This window comes from Cherax quadricarinatus, chromosome 51, assembly GCF_038502225.1.
Source record: "Cherax quadricarinatus isolate ZL_2023a chromosome 51, ASM3850222v1, whole genome shotgun sequence".
In the NCBI taxonomy this organism is placed as follows: Eukaryota; Metazoa; Arthropoda; class Malacostraca; order Decapoda; family Parastacidae; genus Cherax; species Cherax quadricarinatus.
Window position 1 is genome coordinate 16,262,172 of NC_091342.1, and position 15,000 is coordinate 16,277,171.

A 15,000-nucleotide genomic window follows, 5' to 3' on the forward strand; every position below is an offset into this window, starting at 1 on the left:
CCAAAGTATTGAAGAGGACAAGAGGAGCAAGAAATAGAGTAGACACCGGCCATCTCCCACTGAGGCAGGATGACCCAAAAAACAAGAAGAAAACTAATGATAACTGCTGAGTATCATATGCTAAGAAGTCCATGATAACACTAAAAATCTGATCTCAATACTGTACTACTGACCAAAAAAAGTTAGCTAGTGTTCAAGAGAAGAAATCCTCAACTAAGAAAAAAGTACAGTACTTTTGTACAATACACCCTCAGTTTAATGGATGGCCTAACGGAGGGAGTAAGTGGCTGGCAATGGTGATAGTGCTGGATAGAGATGAGATTGTCTTGCCATGACTGTAACAACAACAGAGAATTCTGTAACCAATGGACTTTGCCGCTGTTTCCAAATTGATTGAACCAATGGATTTTATCTCATTTTCGAAATCTGTTAAATCGAGGTCCATTAAAACAAGAAATTAATATACTGTACAGCATATTATTTTTGAATCTTATGGAGCACTTAGCAAAATGACAAACAATGATAAAAAGAACCATGCAATGTAAAGTGTAAAAATTCCTTGCTAATTACGGTACAAATTAAAATGGACTAACTTAAGAAATTCATAGGGTTGCAATATATGAAATTACAAATCAGGCATTAAAAACAATTGTCATATATCATTGAATATGAAGATTACCTAACAAAGCATTACTCCTTCACCTTTCTTTCAAGAGCTTTTCTTCTTGTTTCTTTTGCTCCTTGGCTATATTAATCATTTCCTGAACAGTGTGTGGGTAAGTAATACTTTCCCTTTCCTTTTCTGTTGCTAATTCCTCCTTACTTGGCCACAATTTTGCAGAGCTAATGCCACTAATAGCACCATAACTTCCATAAAGTTTACGCTGAAAGCGTAATGAAAGGACTTGCTCCTCATCATCTGTTAATTCTTGTATCTGAAAAATATAATTTTATTAACATATAAATCTAGATTAAAATTAAAAGAGTAATGTTAAATTAATTCCATTTTAACCCTTAAACTGTTGGCAGCCTCCAAATTAAGATCCCCTTCTGTGTCAGCATTTTTGAAAAAAAAAAAAAAAACTAAAATGGTAGAGAATCTTTTTCCAAAGGTAATCACACCAAAAATGCAGAATTTGATGCAAAACTTACAGAATTACACAGGCACAAAGTTAAAGGTTAGGGCACTTTAATGAAACAACAATTTCACCCACTTTGAGGCCTCTTTTAGGTCAATTCCCTCAATCTAAATAAGATTTCCATTGTTCAAAATGGCCCAGTTTCCAGCTACATTGTTAATACACTTTCCATACTATCCACTGATCACAAGAAACTGATCACGAGAACTCAGTAACTTGACCAATTTTACACCATTTTCAACAAAAAAAAAGTCATAAAAGTCATAAACCATTATCAAGAATGCTTGGTCAAGGCTTAAGTTGTCCCAATAATTTAAGTAGACCTAGTAAAGCCTATAAAACAGACAAGGAATGGTCTACCCTGTCCAAGAAAATCACTTAAATGGTCCAAACGTATATAGTATACGTTTTTTCAACATCTGAAAGTATGTAAAAAAAATGTAGATCATCTTTTTTGTTTTACATTTGAAAACGTGTAAAAAAAACTTTTATCTACATTTTTTTTTTTTGTTATATCAGAAAATGTGTAAAAAAAAGTAGATCTACTTTTGTAGCACTACGAATTTGAACGTCGATCTGTTTGGACCGTTTAAGGGTTAAAATCGACCATTTCTCGTTAATTTGAAGTCTATTTCAGACTGATCAAAATCTTCTCTATTTCACTAGTAAATCCCCCCCCCCAAAAAAAGTGCTTAAAAAAATGCCCCAGAGTTGCTATATTAACACAACTGTAGGGTCAGAAGCTAGCTGTTCCCATCATGCACTGCATGGGGGAGGATTTTCTTCATACTCCACACACCCACCACACAAACCCATTCTCTCTTATCTAAAACAAAATTTGCCACTTGCATGAGATTTTAGGGCTCTGTGAATTATGCGTAGATCTATGTTATGTGAATGACATGCCCATTAGTGTCAAGTGTAAGCTTCTACTGTATGCAGATGACAGTGCTCTGTTAGTGTCAGGTAAAGACCCACAAGATATAGCTAATGTACTATCACTAGAACTAAAGTCCTGCAGCAAATGGTTAGTAACAACAAATTATCTGGGTGCCCCAGTGGCTTGGTGGCTAAAGCTCTTGCTTCACACACAGAGGGCCCGGGTTTGATTCCCGGCGGGGTGGAAACATTTCGACCTGTTTCCTTACACCTGTTGTCATGTTCACCTAGCAGCAAATAGGTACCTGGGTGTTAGCTGACTGGTGTGGGTCGCATCTTGGGGGACAAGATTGAGGACCTCAATGGAAATAATGCACTGACTTTCTTGGGTTATCCTGGGTGGCTAACCCTCCGGGGTTAAAAATCCGAAGAAAATCTTATCTCTATCATTACACCTCAGGAAAATGGAAGCCATACTCTTTGGCACAAAACATAAATGTAAAAGGGTAAATCATTTTAATGTCCAGTGTAATGAGGAACCCATCATTTTAATGTCCAGTGTAATGAGGAACCCATCACTTCAGTTTCCTCAGTGAAATATCTGGGAATCCCCTCTGACCAAAGCATTTCAGGAGAATTGATAGGGAACAGTGTAGTAAAGAAAGCAAATGCCAGACTTAAGTTCCTCTACAGACAAGTACAGTGTCTACCTACTGAGGCTCACAGGATCCTATGTCTAGCTCTTATACAATGTCATACAGACCACTCTTGCATTTCATGGTACTCTGCCTTAAGAAAAAAAAAAAACTGAAAGATAGATTACAAATCACCCAGAACAAAATGGGGAGATTCATCCTGGACCTGCGTCCAAGAGAACATGTAGGCCAGGATGAATTACAAATGGATATGCTGAATGTTGAAGACAGAATAAAACAATTGATGTTAAATCACATTTACAAAATTGCTCACAGTGTCCAGAATATCTTGCTGCCAAGTTTGTCAAGGTTGGGAACCAAAGCAATTACAGGACTAGGGGAAGGGAGCACAACTTCGTAGTACCCACAGTCAAAGGTCAATCTTTAAACACATTTTATTATACAGCAATAAAGGCATGGAACAGACTGCCTGCATATATCAAAGCCTGTCATAGCATGAACAAGTTCAAGAAAAGAATCAAAAGGTGCCTAATTAATGTAGCTACAGAAAAGGAGAGTGATTTCTTGTATAGCTAACATACAAGTACCTATTACTGTGATCTGATCCTTTCTTCAATGTTAATAACTACCTTATTCCTAGTATATCTACTTTTACTGTTTAAATAAGAAGTTATTACAAGGACCCCAATGGAAATAAGTCACTGGCTTTTTTGGGTTATCCTAGGTAATTTACAGATATGCTGCTATGTATGATAATTTATGTAACTGTATTTATGTGTACCTGTATTTGAATGAACTTCCTTACAGGACTGTTACTGATCCCATTGATGCAGAGCTATATGACTGCCATTTTAGTGGTTATATGATCTTGCATACAAATTTTTTCTCTCTTATTGAGAATACTGTATGAGTTTTCAATTTTCAATTACCGTAATAGAAACAATACACAAATAACCCGCACATAGGAGAGAGAAGCTTACGACAATGTTTTGGTCTGACTTGGACCATTTACAAAGTCACACTAACAGAAAGGAGAGAAGGGGGCAGCACACATATAGGCCAGCAGACAAGGACAAGACAAGAGAGGTAGTAGGAAAGGTAGTAGAGAGATAGTGGAAGTAGTAGAAGTAATTATAGTGGAGTCAGTCAAAGACCAAGAAAGAGGAGCACTGCAAGAGAGCTAGAGGCCCCACAAAGGGTAGGAACAAAAACACTTTGTAAGTGGTCCAAGTCGGACCGAAACATCATCGTAAGCTTCTCTCTCCTATGTGTAGGTTATTTGTGTATTGTTCCAGTCAAGGTATTGTGCCTTTTTGATATTTACAGTAACAGGAAATTATGAAATATAGAAATCCAATACCTCTCATATTTTATTATATAAAGCAATGTAATTCCAAAATAGATTTTTCAACTTGACATTCACAATTTTCAATCTTCCTGTAGAGTACATGTATATAGAAAAATCCAAATTTTAGAAACCCTGAACTATGGTTGCCTAATATCAGTAATTAATTAATGCACCATATAATTTTTTTTTACATTTCCAAAGGTTGTGGCAATTTCTACATCATCTAATTTAATCCATTGTTTGACCAGCTTCTGAAGAATAACTTTCTAGTATAATACAGCTATCCCTTTACTTCCACATTTCAATTTACAACTGTGGCCTTTTGTTTTTCCAGCTGAAGGTACAGTCATTCCTGCAAATTCACAGGAGGTGCTGTAAAACTAGAAACTGCAAATAAACTAAAATTAGGTCTACATAAATTTTGTTTCAGATTTGGGCTCCTTTTGATTCAGATACCATAGGTCTACATTATTCACTCTAAATTACATAACATTGACATTATTTCTTTATGACATGAATAAAGAAAAAAGAGAGAGATTAGGGCATGGAAAAGCCACTGAGTTCGAAAATCCTTGTATAACTGACTATTAGTTATCTGTTTTCCATTAAAAATGCAGGATAATTGAAATTCGTGAAAACAAAAGCCCACTAATTTGTAGGTACAACTGTACCTTATGCAGTCATAAGTCTCAGCCTCCTAAATGACAACAGTGTGTTACTTTCACAAATCCCTGAGGACACCCTACTCAAAATAAAATCATTAGTCCTCTAAAGTAGGTAAGTAAGTAAAATAAGCAGTAAGTAAAGTAAAATAAAGTAGTGAATGAGTGACTAAGTATGGAAGGAAGGAAGGAACCACATGGATGTATGTATATATGTACAGATATGTATGTATGTATGTGCTTACCTATTGTTATTATTATTCTCTAAGATTATATGAGCAAACTTAAGAACCTAAGCTTTAGTGATCCTTTAACAACCACATTATTATATTTAGAGGGAAGTGGTAAAGCAATGGGGACATACAGAGCTTGGGGAATGGTAGGCAATCAGGTTCGATCCAAGGAAGGGAGGACAAGTCCAATTCCTTGAATCAAGAACACCTCAGGCATCATAATTAGTAAGTTTATTCAGGTATACACAAATACAGTTACATAGATTATCACACATAGCAGCATATGTGTAGAGAACCTAGGATAACCCAAAAAAGTCAGAGTGCCTTATTTCCATTGGGGTCATGGAACCTCCCTTGATGGGAACAACCATGAGATTATTATTATTATAATCAAGAGGGAAGCACTAAACCCGTAGGATTATACAGCGCCTATGGGGGGATGGAAGGCATTCAGGCTTAATTCAGGGAACTGGAGCACAGATCCAACTGGAGCACAGATCCAACTGGAGCACAGATCCAATTCCCTAGATCAAGAGCCCCTCACCAGCGTCAAGGAGCCTTCCTTGAGGGGAACAACCATGAGAACCTTTAAAAGCCATATAAATTTTAGCAACTTCTACCGAAATATTTGCATGCTTTACCTGACTGTGATATTTTGCAAAGTGCCATTGCTTTAACCTAGATTTATTTCTCTTCTGTTCAATTATGTCCTCTTCATTTTCAGAGAAAGTTTCCTGTTGGGTTGGTGTGGTTTCTTGAAACAAAGGAGCTATGTGTGTTGAAAGCCTCCGACCGCCTCTCCTGTATCCCGCTTCTATTACACGATATAAACTCATCTTCAGCATATGTGCAGTTTACTTAGAGGTTCTTTCTCTTCCCAATAACAGTGAGTTGTGATGTGGACTGACTAGTTGTGATGTCTGTAGTCACTACAGTTGCTTGTGAGAATTAACGCCCCCCCCAAAAAAAAATTATAATTTTCTTCTCTTCTTCTCCAGGACACATCAGTTTCTTGAGGAGTTTCTTTTCCTTCTGATGACAGCACGAGATGGAAATTTTTGGCCGGCCTGGTTTTTTCTTTCTTTGTTGTTGTTGGGTTTGTTAGGGCCACTGACAGCTTCAGGAGTATTGAACCCGGCTTCCCGATGTTGCCCAAAGCTGGGCGATGAAAGAAAATGAACAAAAGTTCCTTTGTATATATAAAAAGAAGCTAGAAGTGCAAAATTAGATCAGGTGGACCCCCTTGCCAAGCCTCAGCAGAGCGAGACTCCCACACCCCCCACACCAAATCTCAGCAACCAAAACAGAGCGGCGGCCTGGTAATTTTGGTTAGTGTTGGTGTTATTAAGAGTTACTAAAGCTTACGCCTTATTGAGCTCTTGCTTCCCAGGAATCCGAGGAAAATATTGTGCCCAAACATGGGAGGAAATTATAAATGAAGGTACTATATGTATTTCGGCCGCTGTGCGACCCGAGAAACACATCCCCGGATTCCATTACTTACCTAATTGTGGTTACAGGAATAGAGACTCACCTCCTGGCCCCTCCTCTCTGCTGGCCATTACTGGTTCTACACTGTCCTTGCTGCATAAGCCCTATAATAACAATAATAGTAATAATAATAATAATATACCAATCATGTACAAGTTGTACATGAATGGTATACAATACCGACAAGATGAAAATTAGACACATGTGCGACATCTGGGTATCTAATTCTAGACGTTTTGCCAACCAGTGGCTTTATCAATACAGATTCTAGGACATAATTTGAAGAGAGTAGAACTATATACAAAAGATGAGGTAATCAGTCTCTCAGCCTTGGAGTTGGTGTGAAGTGGGCGTAACATCTTCATACTCATAGATGGGCCTGATATGTGCTGTGTATAAGGTCGTGAGTGCCTTCTTGTTGATATTCCTGAAAGCTACCAGTAAATTTACCTATCTTGCTTTTGCTGCATCAGTTATTCGTTTGATGTGTGCCTCAGGCGAAATGTTCACAACACTGCTAACCATAAGGTCCTCTTCCAAGGAGTTTTATAATCCCTTGTACCCGAGCCTGTACAGTTTCCGAACATCTTTAGTAAGTAAGTTTATTCAGGTATACACAAATACAGTTACATAAGAATTATCATACATAGCAGCATATGTGTAGAGAACCTTGGATAACCCAAAAAAGTCAGACAGTGACTTATTTCCATTTCTCCGATTTCACAACTTTGCATTTCCTGGGGTTAAATTTCAATTGCCACTTGTCAGAGCAATTATGCAGCTTGTCCAGATCCATTTGTAATCTTTCATAGACTACTCCTGTTTGTATTCTCCTCATTAGTTTCACATCGTCTGCCACGGCTACACCTCTGACTGTTTCCTGTCATGTCGTTAATACACAAGAAGCAGTACTGGACCAAGTACTGACCCTTGTGGAACCCCACTCGTCACACCTGCCTATTTTGACACCTCCCCGAGAGAATATTCATTAATAATAATATCTTTATTTCTACAGGTACATGTACAAGGTATACAGTCCTAGCTGACATCAATGACATACTACTATATAGAAAGCTGCTTGCTATGCAGAACATTTGGACAAATTAGGTAAATTTTGTCCCAGGATGCGACCCACACCAGACGCCTAATACCTAGGTACCCATTTTATACTGCTGGGTGAACAAGGACAGCAGGTGTCCTATGGAAACACGTCCTAATGATGTCATATGGAGGCAAAATGAGACTGTACTTGTATCTAGTAGCAATTTACATATGTTGGTTATGAGGAAGGGGGGGGGTAGTGATCATTAGTATTATTTTTATTAGTTAATAAGTTTATTTTTAACACTGGAATGTTTTAACACTGGAACTGGAGTCCTGCAGCAAATGGTTAGTAGACAACAAACTATCATTACACCTCGGGAAAACTGAAGCCATTCTCTTTGGCACGAAACATAAACTGAGAAGGGTAAATAATTTTAATGTCCAGTGTAATGGGGAGCCCATCACTTTGGTTTCATCAGTAAAATATCTGGGAATCCCTTTTGACCCATGCATGTCAGGAGAATTGATAGGGAACAGTGTAGTAAAGAAAGCGAATGCCAGACTGAAGTTCCTGTATAGACAAGCACAGTGTCTACCTACTGAGGCTCGCAGGACCCTATGTCTAGCCCTTATACAATGCCATATGGATTACGCTTGCTCTTCGTGGTACTCTGCCTTGGCAAAAAAATTGAAAGATAGACTGCAAATCACCTAGAACAAAATCGTAAGATTCATCCTGGGGCTGGGACCAAGAGAACATGTAGGCCAGAATGAATTACAGCAGTTGGATATGCTGAATGTTGAAGACAGAGTAAAACAATTGAAGCTAAATCTTGTTTATAAAAGTGCTCACAAACAGTGTGCAGAATATCTTGCTGTCAATTTTGTCAAGGTTGGGAACCAAAGCAATCATAGTACTAGGGGAGAGAGCACAACTTTGTAGTACCCACAGTCATTGGCCAGGCTTCAAACACCTTTTATTGTACAGCAATAAAGGAATGGAACAGACTGCCCGCACATGTCAAAGCCACTCATAGCATGAACCAGTTCAAGAAGAGTGCCAAAAGGTGTCTGATGAATGTAGCTACAGAAAGGGAGGGGAATGATTTTCTATTTTTTTAGCTAACATACGTGTAAATTTTACCTTATTCCTAGTAATGACCCTCGTATTGTAGATAGTCTTAATTCAAAGTTTATTCTCTATAAAGATTACAATGCTGAGTTTACAGAATTTGGTTATTGTGTGGTTTACATGTAGTAAAATAATGATTACAGAGTGTACCACTAGAACACCTAGCAAGGCTAGGCATTTCGGGCAGACTTAGTTTAATTCTTAATTTTAAAATATTACAAATTATGAGGTAAGTTGGTATTATGGCTAAGTGACTAAATACTAGTTTGTGAGTTTAGCAATGTGAATGCTTTTGTTTTGGCACAGTACATAGTTTCAGTATTGGAGTATCACAGGATTCATTATTTTAAGATTGAGATTAATATTTCTGTTTATGGTCAAATGGGTGAGTGAGTGTAAGTGTGAACCACCAGGTGGTATTTGTGTAGTTAGTTGACGGGGTGTATCAGGGAGATAAGATGTTTTCTAATGGTAGTTTTGAAGGTGATCAATGTGTCTGCAGTTCTAGAGTTCTCAGGTAGGGTGTTCCAGATTTTAGGGCCTTTGACGTACATTGAATTTTTGTAAAGGTTTAGTAGGACACGGGGAATGTCGTAGAGATGTTTGTGTCTGGTGTTATGCCTGTGGGCTCTGTCACAACTATCAAGAAAGCGTTTTAGGTCAAGGTTGATATTGGAGTTTAAGGTCCTGTAGATGTAGATTGCACAGTAGTAAGTGTGGATGTACTGAACAGGGAGTAAGTTTAGATCTATGAAGAGTGGGGGGGGGGTGTTGCCAGGGATGGGATTTAGCGATTATTCTTACTGCAGCTTTTTGTTGGGTTATTATTGGCTTTAGGTGTGTTGCTGCAGTTGATCCCCAAGCACAAATAGCATAGGTGAGGTATGGATAAATAAGTGAGTGGTATAGTGTGAGAAGGGCATTTTGCGGCACGTAATATCGTATCTTGGAGAGGATCCCAACCGTTTTGGATACTTTTTTGGTTATGTGTTGGATATGGGTGCTGAAATTCAGGGTGTCAAGGTATAGGCCTAGGAATTTGCCCTCATTATGTCTGGTAATTAGAGTGTTGTCGATCTTAATGTTAATTTGTGCATCTCCTGCTCTGCTAAAAAACATAATATAGTAAGTTTTGTCAGTGTTAAGCGTAAGTTTATTGGCTGTCATCCAAGTCGATATTTTGAGCACCTCCTCGTTAACAATGGTGTTGAGGGTGGCAAGATTAGGGTGAGAGATGACAAGTCGTGTCGTCAGCAAAGAGAATGGGTTTCAGGTGTTGGGATACGTTTGGAAGATCATTGATGTATATGAGGAAGAGCAGGGGACCAAGGACACTTCCCTGCGGAACTCCAGTATCAAGTGGCCGTGTTGTTGATGCTGTGTCTTTAATGGTGACATACTGATACCTATTAGTAAGGTAAGATTTGAAATAAGCAAGCGCATGGCCTCTTATACCATAATGGTCAAGTTTGTGGAGTAGGATGTCGTGGTCTACTGTGTCAAAAGCTTTTCTTAGGTCAATAAAAATTCCTAGTGGATAATGACCCTCGTGTAGTAGATAGTCTTTTTAGTAAAATAAGATGTTATCTTCATTATAGAATAATAAGAAAATATTATAACCTTTATATTATAATAAGGTAAAAGAACCCCAATGGAAATAAGTCACTCTGTCTGACTTTTTTGGGTTATCCCAGGTTCTCTACACATATGCTGCTATTTATGATAATTCTATGTAACTGTGTGTATTTGTAGATGAATGGTTCAGAGAACCGACATGCACATGTGTCTAATTTATCAACTGTGTGTATACCTGAATAAACTTACTTATTTCAGCATGATACATGACTGTACAAAGGAGTATAATAATTGGGCGTACATGCCAGAAGTTATTTTATTCGACTCTTTTGGTTATTCTAGGTAATTTACACATATTTTACTATGTGAGACAATTGTAATCGTTCAAAAATTGTGTAACTGTAACTTACGTCCCAGCTGAGTCAACGACAACAGGGCCGGGCACGAGAAGTTGCTTGTTTACGAAATTACGACCCTAATATTTTTCATCATCAATATAGGTTATGTATTAATAGAGTTAATATGCATTTAATAATGAATATTTAAAGTAGAGTTCTTTCTTACAAATTTATAGAAAAAAAATAGATTTACAATAATATAAACTTGTGATGTGTCTATATATGTACAGTAGTGGAAATATATACAAATTAGCTACCATGAATTAATAGTAAATGCCAATTAAAGATTCAAGTAATATTTAATTATCATTTTGATATTTACATGAAAATTAGACAATTTAAATTAAAATATGTATGTGTGTACGTAGGTGTGAGGCTGCCGTCCACGTCACAACAGTGAGTGTCGGCAAGTGTCAAAACTACTTTACAAGGTCTTTAGCCACTGTACATCAGGTAAAGCTCTGCCCTCACTATATAGGTTAATGTTGAAACAATAACTGAGCTTCACTGCAGAAGCTGGAGCTTTAAAAAGTAAAGTCTTAGTTTAATATCTGTGCTGTGCTTGTAAAGGCCCAGTCAATCTTCAGTCACATACGCACAAGTGTATTTCTATATACATATATACCCTATATATATTTAAGGGTTACAAGTAACTTATTCTTTATAGCTATGTGGAGTATATATCATATGCTTGGCAGAAGATGAGCCTCCATTTCTGTCCCTGTTGCATTCAGTTCTTTTCCTGTTCTTCCAGTCTTTCTTCAGCTCTGTGCATAATTAGTAACATATATTGTTCCATTATATTTGTATTGTAAGTAAAGTAACGTGCAGTATTTTATCATCTCTATTCAACCGATCCATAAAACCGAAGATCATTGAACCAGTGATTGACTATGTCATTTGGTATTTTTCTTCTCATACTTATGATTGTATTTAACTATACCTGGAGAGGGTTTCGGGGGTCAACGCCCCCACAGCTCGGTCTGAGATCAGGCCTCGTGGTGAATCAGGGTCTGATCAACCAGGCTGTTACTGCTGGCCACACGTAAACTGACGTATAAACCACAGCCTGGCTAGTCAGGTACTGACTTTAGGTGCCTGTCCAGTGCCTTCTTGAAGACAGCCAGGGGTCTATTGGTAATCCCCCTAATGTATGCTGGGAGGCAGTTGAACAGTCTTGGGCCCCTGACATTTACTGTGTTGTCTCAATGTACTCGTGGCGCCCCTGCTTTTCATTGGGGGAATGCTGCATCTCCTGCCAAGTCTTTTGCTTTCATAGGGAGTGATTTTCATGTGCAAGTTTGGTACCAATCCCTCTAGGATTTTCCAAGTGTATATATCATGTATCTCTCCTGTCTGCATTCCAAGGAATACAAATCAAGGAACTTCAAATGTTCCCAATAATTTAGGTGCCTTATCGTACTTACATCTGCCATGAAAGTTCGTTGTACACTCCAGGTCAGCAATTTTTCCCTGCCTTGAAGGGGGCAGTTAGTGTACAGCAGTATTCTAGCCTAGAGAGAACAAGCAATTTGAAGATAATCATTATGGACTTGTCATCCCTAGTTTTGAAGGTTCTCATTATCCATCCTGTCATTTTCCTAGCAGATGCAGTAGATACGTTGTTGTGGTCTTTGAAGGCGAGATCCTCTGACATTATCACTCACAGGTCCTTCACATTACATTTTTTGCTCTGTTATATGGTTAGAATTTGTTGATACCCTGATACAGTTTTAATTTCCTCAAGTTTCCCATATCTGAGTAGTTGAAATTTCTCTTCATTGAACTTCATATTGTTTTGAGTTGCCCATTTGAAGATTTGGGTGATGTCCACTTGGGGTCTTGTGGTGTCTTCGATGGAGGACACTGCCATGGTAATTCGGGTGTCATCTACAAAGGAAGACAGGGAACTATGGCTTACATCTCTGTCTGTGCCAGATATGAGGATGAGGAATAGGATGGGAGTGAGTACTGTGCCTTTTGGAACAGAGCTTTTCACTGTAGCTGCCTCTGACATTACTCTGTTTACAATTACTCTTTGTGTTCTATTTGTCAGGAAGTTATAGATCCATCTACCAACTTTTCCTGTTATTTCTTTATCATGCATTTTGTGTGCTATTTCACCGTGGTCACACTTGTCGAAGGCTTTTGCAAAGTCTGTGTATACTACATCTGCATTCTCTTTATCCTCTATAGCATCCAAGACCTTGTCATAGTGAGCCAGTAGCTGGGACAGGCAGGAGCGACCTGTTTTAAACCTGTGTTACCGTGGGTTGTGTAATTGATGGGCATGAAGGTGGTTGGCAGTCTTGCTTCTTAGAACCCTTTTAAAGATTTTTATGAAATGGGATGTTAGTGCTATTGGTCTGTAGTTCTTTGCAATTGCTTTACTGCCACATTTGTGGAGTGGGGTCATGTCTGTTGTTTTTAGTGAGTGTGGGATGACCCCTGTGTCCATGCTCCCTCTCCATAGAATGCTGAAGGCACATGACAGGGGCTTCTTTCAGTTCTTGATGAACACGGAGTTCCACGAGTCTGGACCTGGGACAGAGTGCATGGACATGTCATTTATTGCCTTATCAAATTCTTGTGGTGTTAGGATAATATCAGAGATTTTTGAGAGGACCAAATTTTGGGTTTCATTCATGAATTCATTTGGATTGTTGACCCTTAGTCTGGGTAACGGCTCACTGAACACTGAGTTGTATTGAAGCTTTAGTATCTCACTCATTTCTTGGCTGTCATCTGTGTATGCCCCATCTTGCCTAAGCAGGGGCTCAATATTGGATGTTGTTTTTCCCTTAGATTTGGCATAAGAGAAGTAGTATTTTGTTTTTTTTCAACTTCCTTTATGGCTTTTAGTTCTTCCTGCGATTCTTGTCTCCTGTAAGATTCCTTCAGTTTAAGTTCGATATTTGCTGTTTCATTGACCAGTGTTTCCCTTCAGATATATTGGCCCTTCTCAGCAGGTCTGTGATTCTTCACCTTCATCTCTACAGGGTCTCTCTTTATAGTTTACATGTTCTTTCTTTTCCTTAATGGAATATACCTTGAGCAGATCTCAAAAACTACAGTCTTAATGAATATTTTTATTTCTTTGTGCAGTCTGTGTCTAGTTCTGTAGCAATAACCCTTATGATTAGTTGCCTGAAATGCACTGCATAATTAGTGGCTTTCTTTTTTTTTTTTTGCCCACTGTTGTACCGATTCATGTATCTACACATTGTTTGTATGGCTCAGCTTTGAGAAATAAATCTTTATAATTATTATTAACCTCTCCCCAAATTAGTTGCATTGTTTCACTTTAAGATTTGTTTGGAGTTTTAATCCAGAAGGTTAGCCACCCAGGATAACCCAAGAAAGTCAGTGCGTCATTAAGGGCCCCTGGCATGAATAATGTATGTCTACATGATGGACAGTGAGAGGGTTAAACCATTCTTTACCATTCTAAATTTATTTGTTCAAAGCTGAATGCAAGTATAGTATACTACTTAATAAATGGTTTAAAATGAATCTCAAAGCTTCATGTAGCAAGCAGAAACCCATCCAGTTTTGAGAACTTGCCAATCTGCTAGGTTTTCCATTAATACATTTTTTGTATTTGTTTAAATTTAATAATAATGAAAATAATACGTATTTAAGTCTACAAGTACAGTGGACCCTCGACCAACAATATTAATCCGTTCCTGAGAGCTCATCGTTAGTCAAAATTATCGTTAGTCGAGTTAATTTTCCCCATAAGAAATAATGGAAATCAAATTAATCCGTTCCTGACACCCCAAAGTATTGACAAAAAATTTTTTTTACCACATGAAATATTAATTTTAATACACACAAACTGAAGAAAACATGTACAATTACATGACACTTACCTTTATTGAAGATCTGGTGATTGATGGGATGGGAGGAGGGGAGAGTGTGGATGGTGTTAGTGTTTAGAAAGGGAATCCCCTTCCATTAGGACTTGAGGTGTCAAGTCCTTTTATGGGGTTACTTCCCTTCTTCTTTTAATGCCACTAGGACCAGCTTGAGAGTCACTGGACCCCTGTCGCACAACGTATCTGTCCATAGAGCTCTGTACCTCCCATTCCTTTAAGATTTGTCTAAAATGGGCCATAACATTGTCATTGTAATAGTCACCAGCACGGCTTGCAATAGCTCTGTTAGGGTGATTTTCATCCATAAAGGTTTGCAGTTCAACCCACTTTGCACACATTTCCTTAATCTTTGAAGTAGGCACAATGGATAGCCCCAAACCCTTCAAAATCTTTCTTAATTTCCATACTAATTCTCACCCTTTTTATCACAGGGTTGGCACTAGAAGCTTTCTTGGAGCCCATGGTGACTTATTTTGCAGGTGCAATCACTAAAAACGCTGTGATAATATGAAATGTTCCAATTGTATGTTTGGATGCGACCGCGGTGGCTGGCTTGTAAACACTG

At 38.2% G+C, this 15,000-nt stretch overlaps 2 protein-coding genes across 6 annotated transcripts in view; one reads left to right on the top strand and one right to left on the bottom strand.

Annotated features, from left to right (window-relative positions):
- Positions 1-6,976, bottom strand: part of CRIF (growth arrest and DNA damage-inducible proteins-interacting protein CRIF) — a 22,147-nt gene extending 15,171 nt beyond the window's left edge. The window contains exons 1-2 of the mRNA XM_070095906.1: positions 6,859-6,976; positions 703-935 (exon numbers count right to left, since the gene is read on the bottom strand). Of these exons, the coding sequence (XP_069952007.1) occupies positions 703-758 (56 nt within the window). The 5' untranslated portion in view covers positions 759-935; positions 6,859-6,976. The remainder of the gene's footprint in view (positions 1-702; positions 936-6,858) is intronic.
- Positions 5,650-15,000, top strand: part of alphaCOP (coatomer subunit alpha) — a 216,604-nt gene continuing 207,253 nt past the window's right edge. For 2 of the 5 annotated variants that reach the window (XM_070095900.1, XM_070095901.1), the window contains exon 1: positions 5,650-5,803. In XM_070095900.1, the coding sequence (XP_069952001.1) occupies positions 5,689-5,803 (115 nt within the window). In that variant the 5' untranslated portion in view covers positions 5,650-5,688. Of the gene's footprint in view, positions 5,804-10,919; positions 11,011-15,000 lie in introns of those variants that run through there. The other 3 variants (XM_070095902.1, XM_070095905.1, XM_070095903.1) reach the window with 2 other exon arrangements.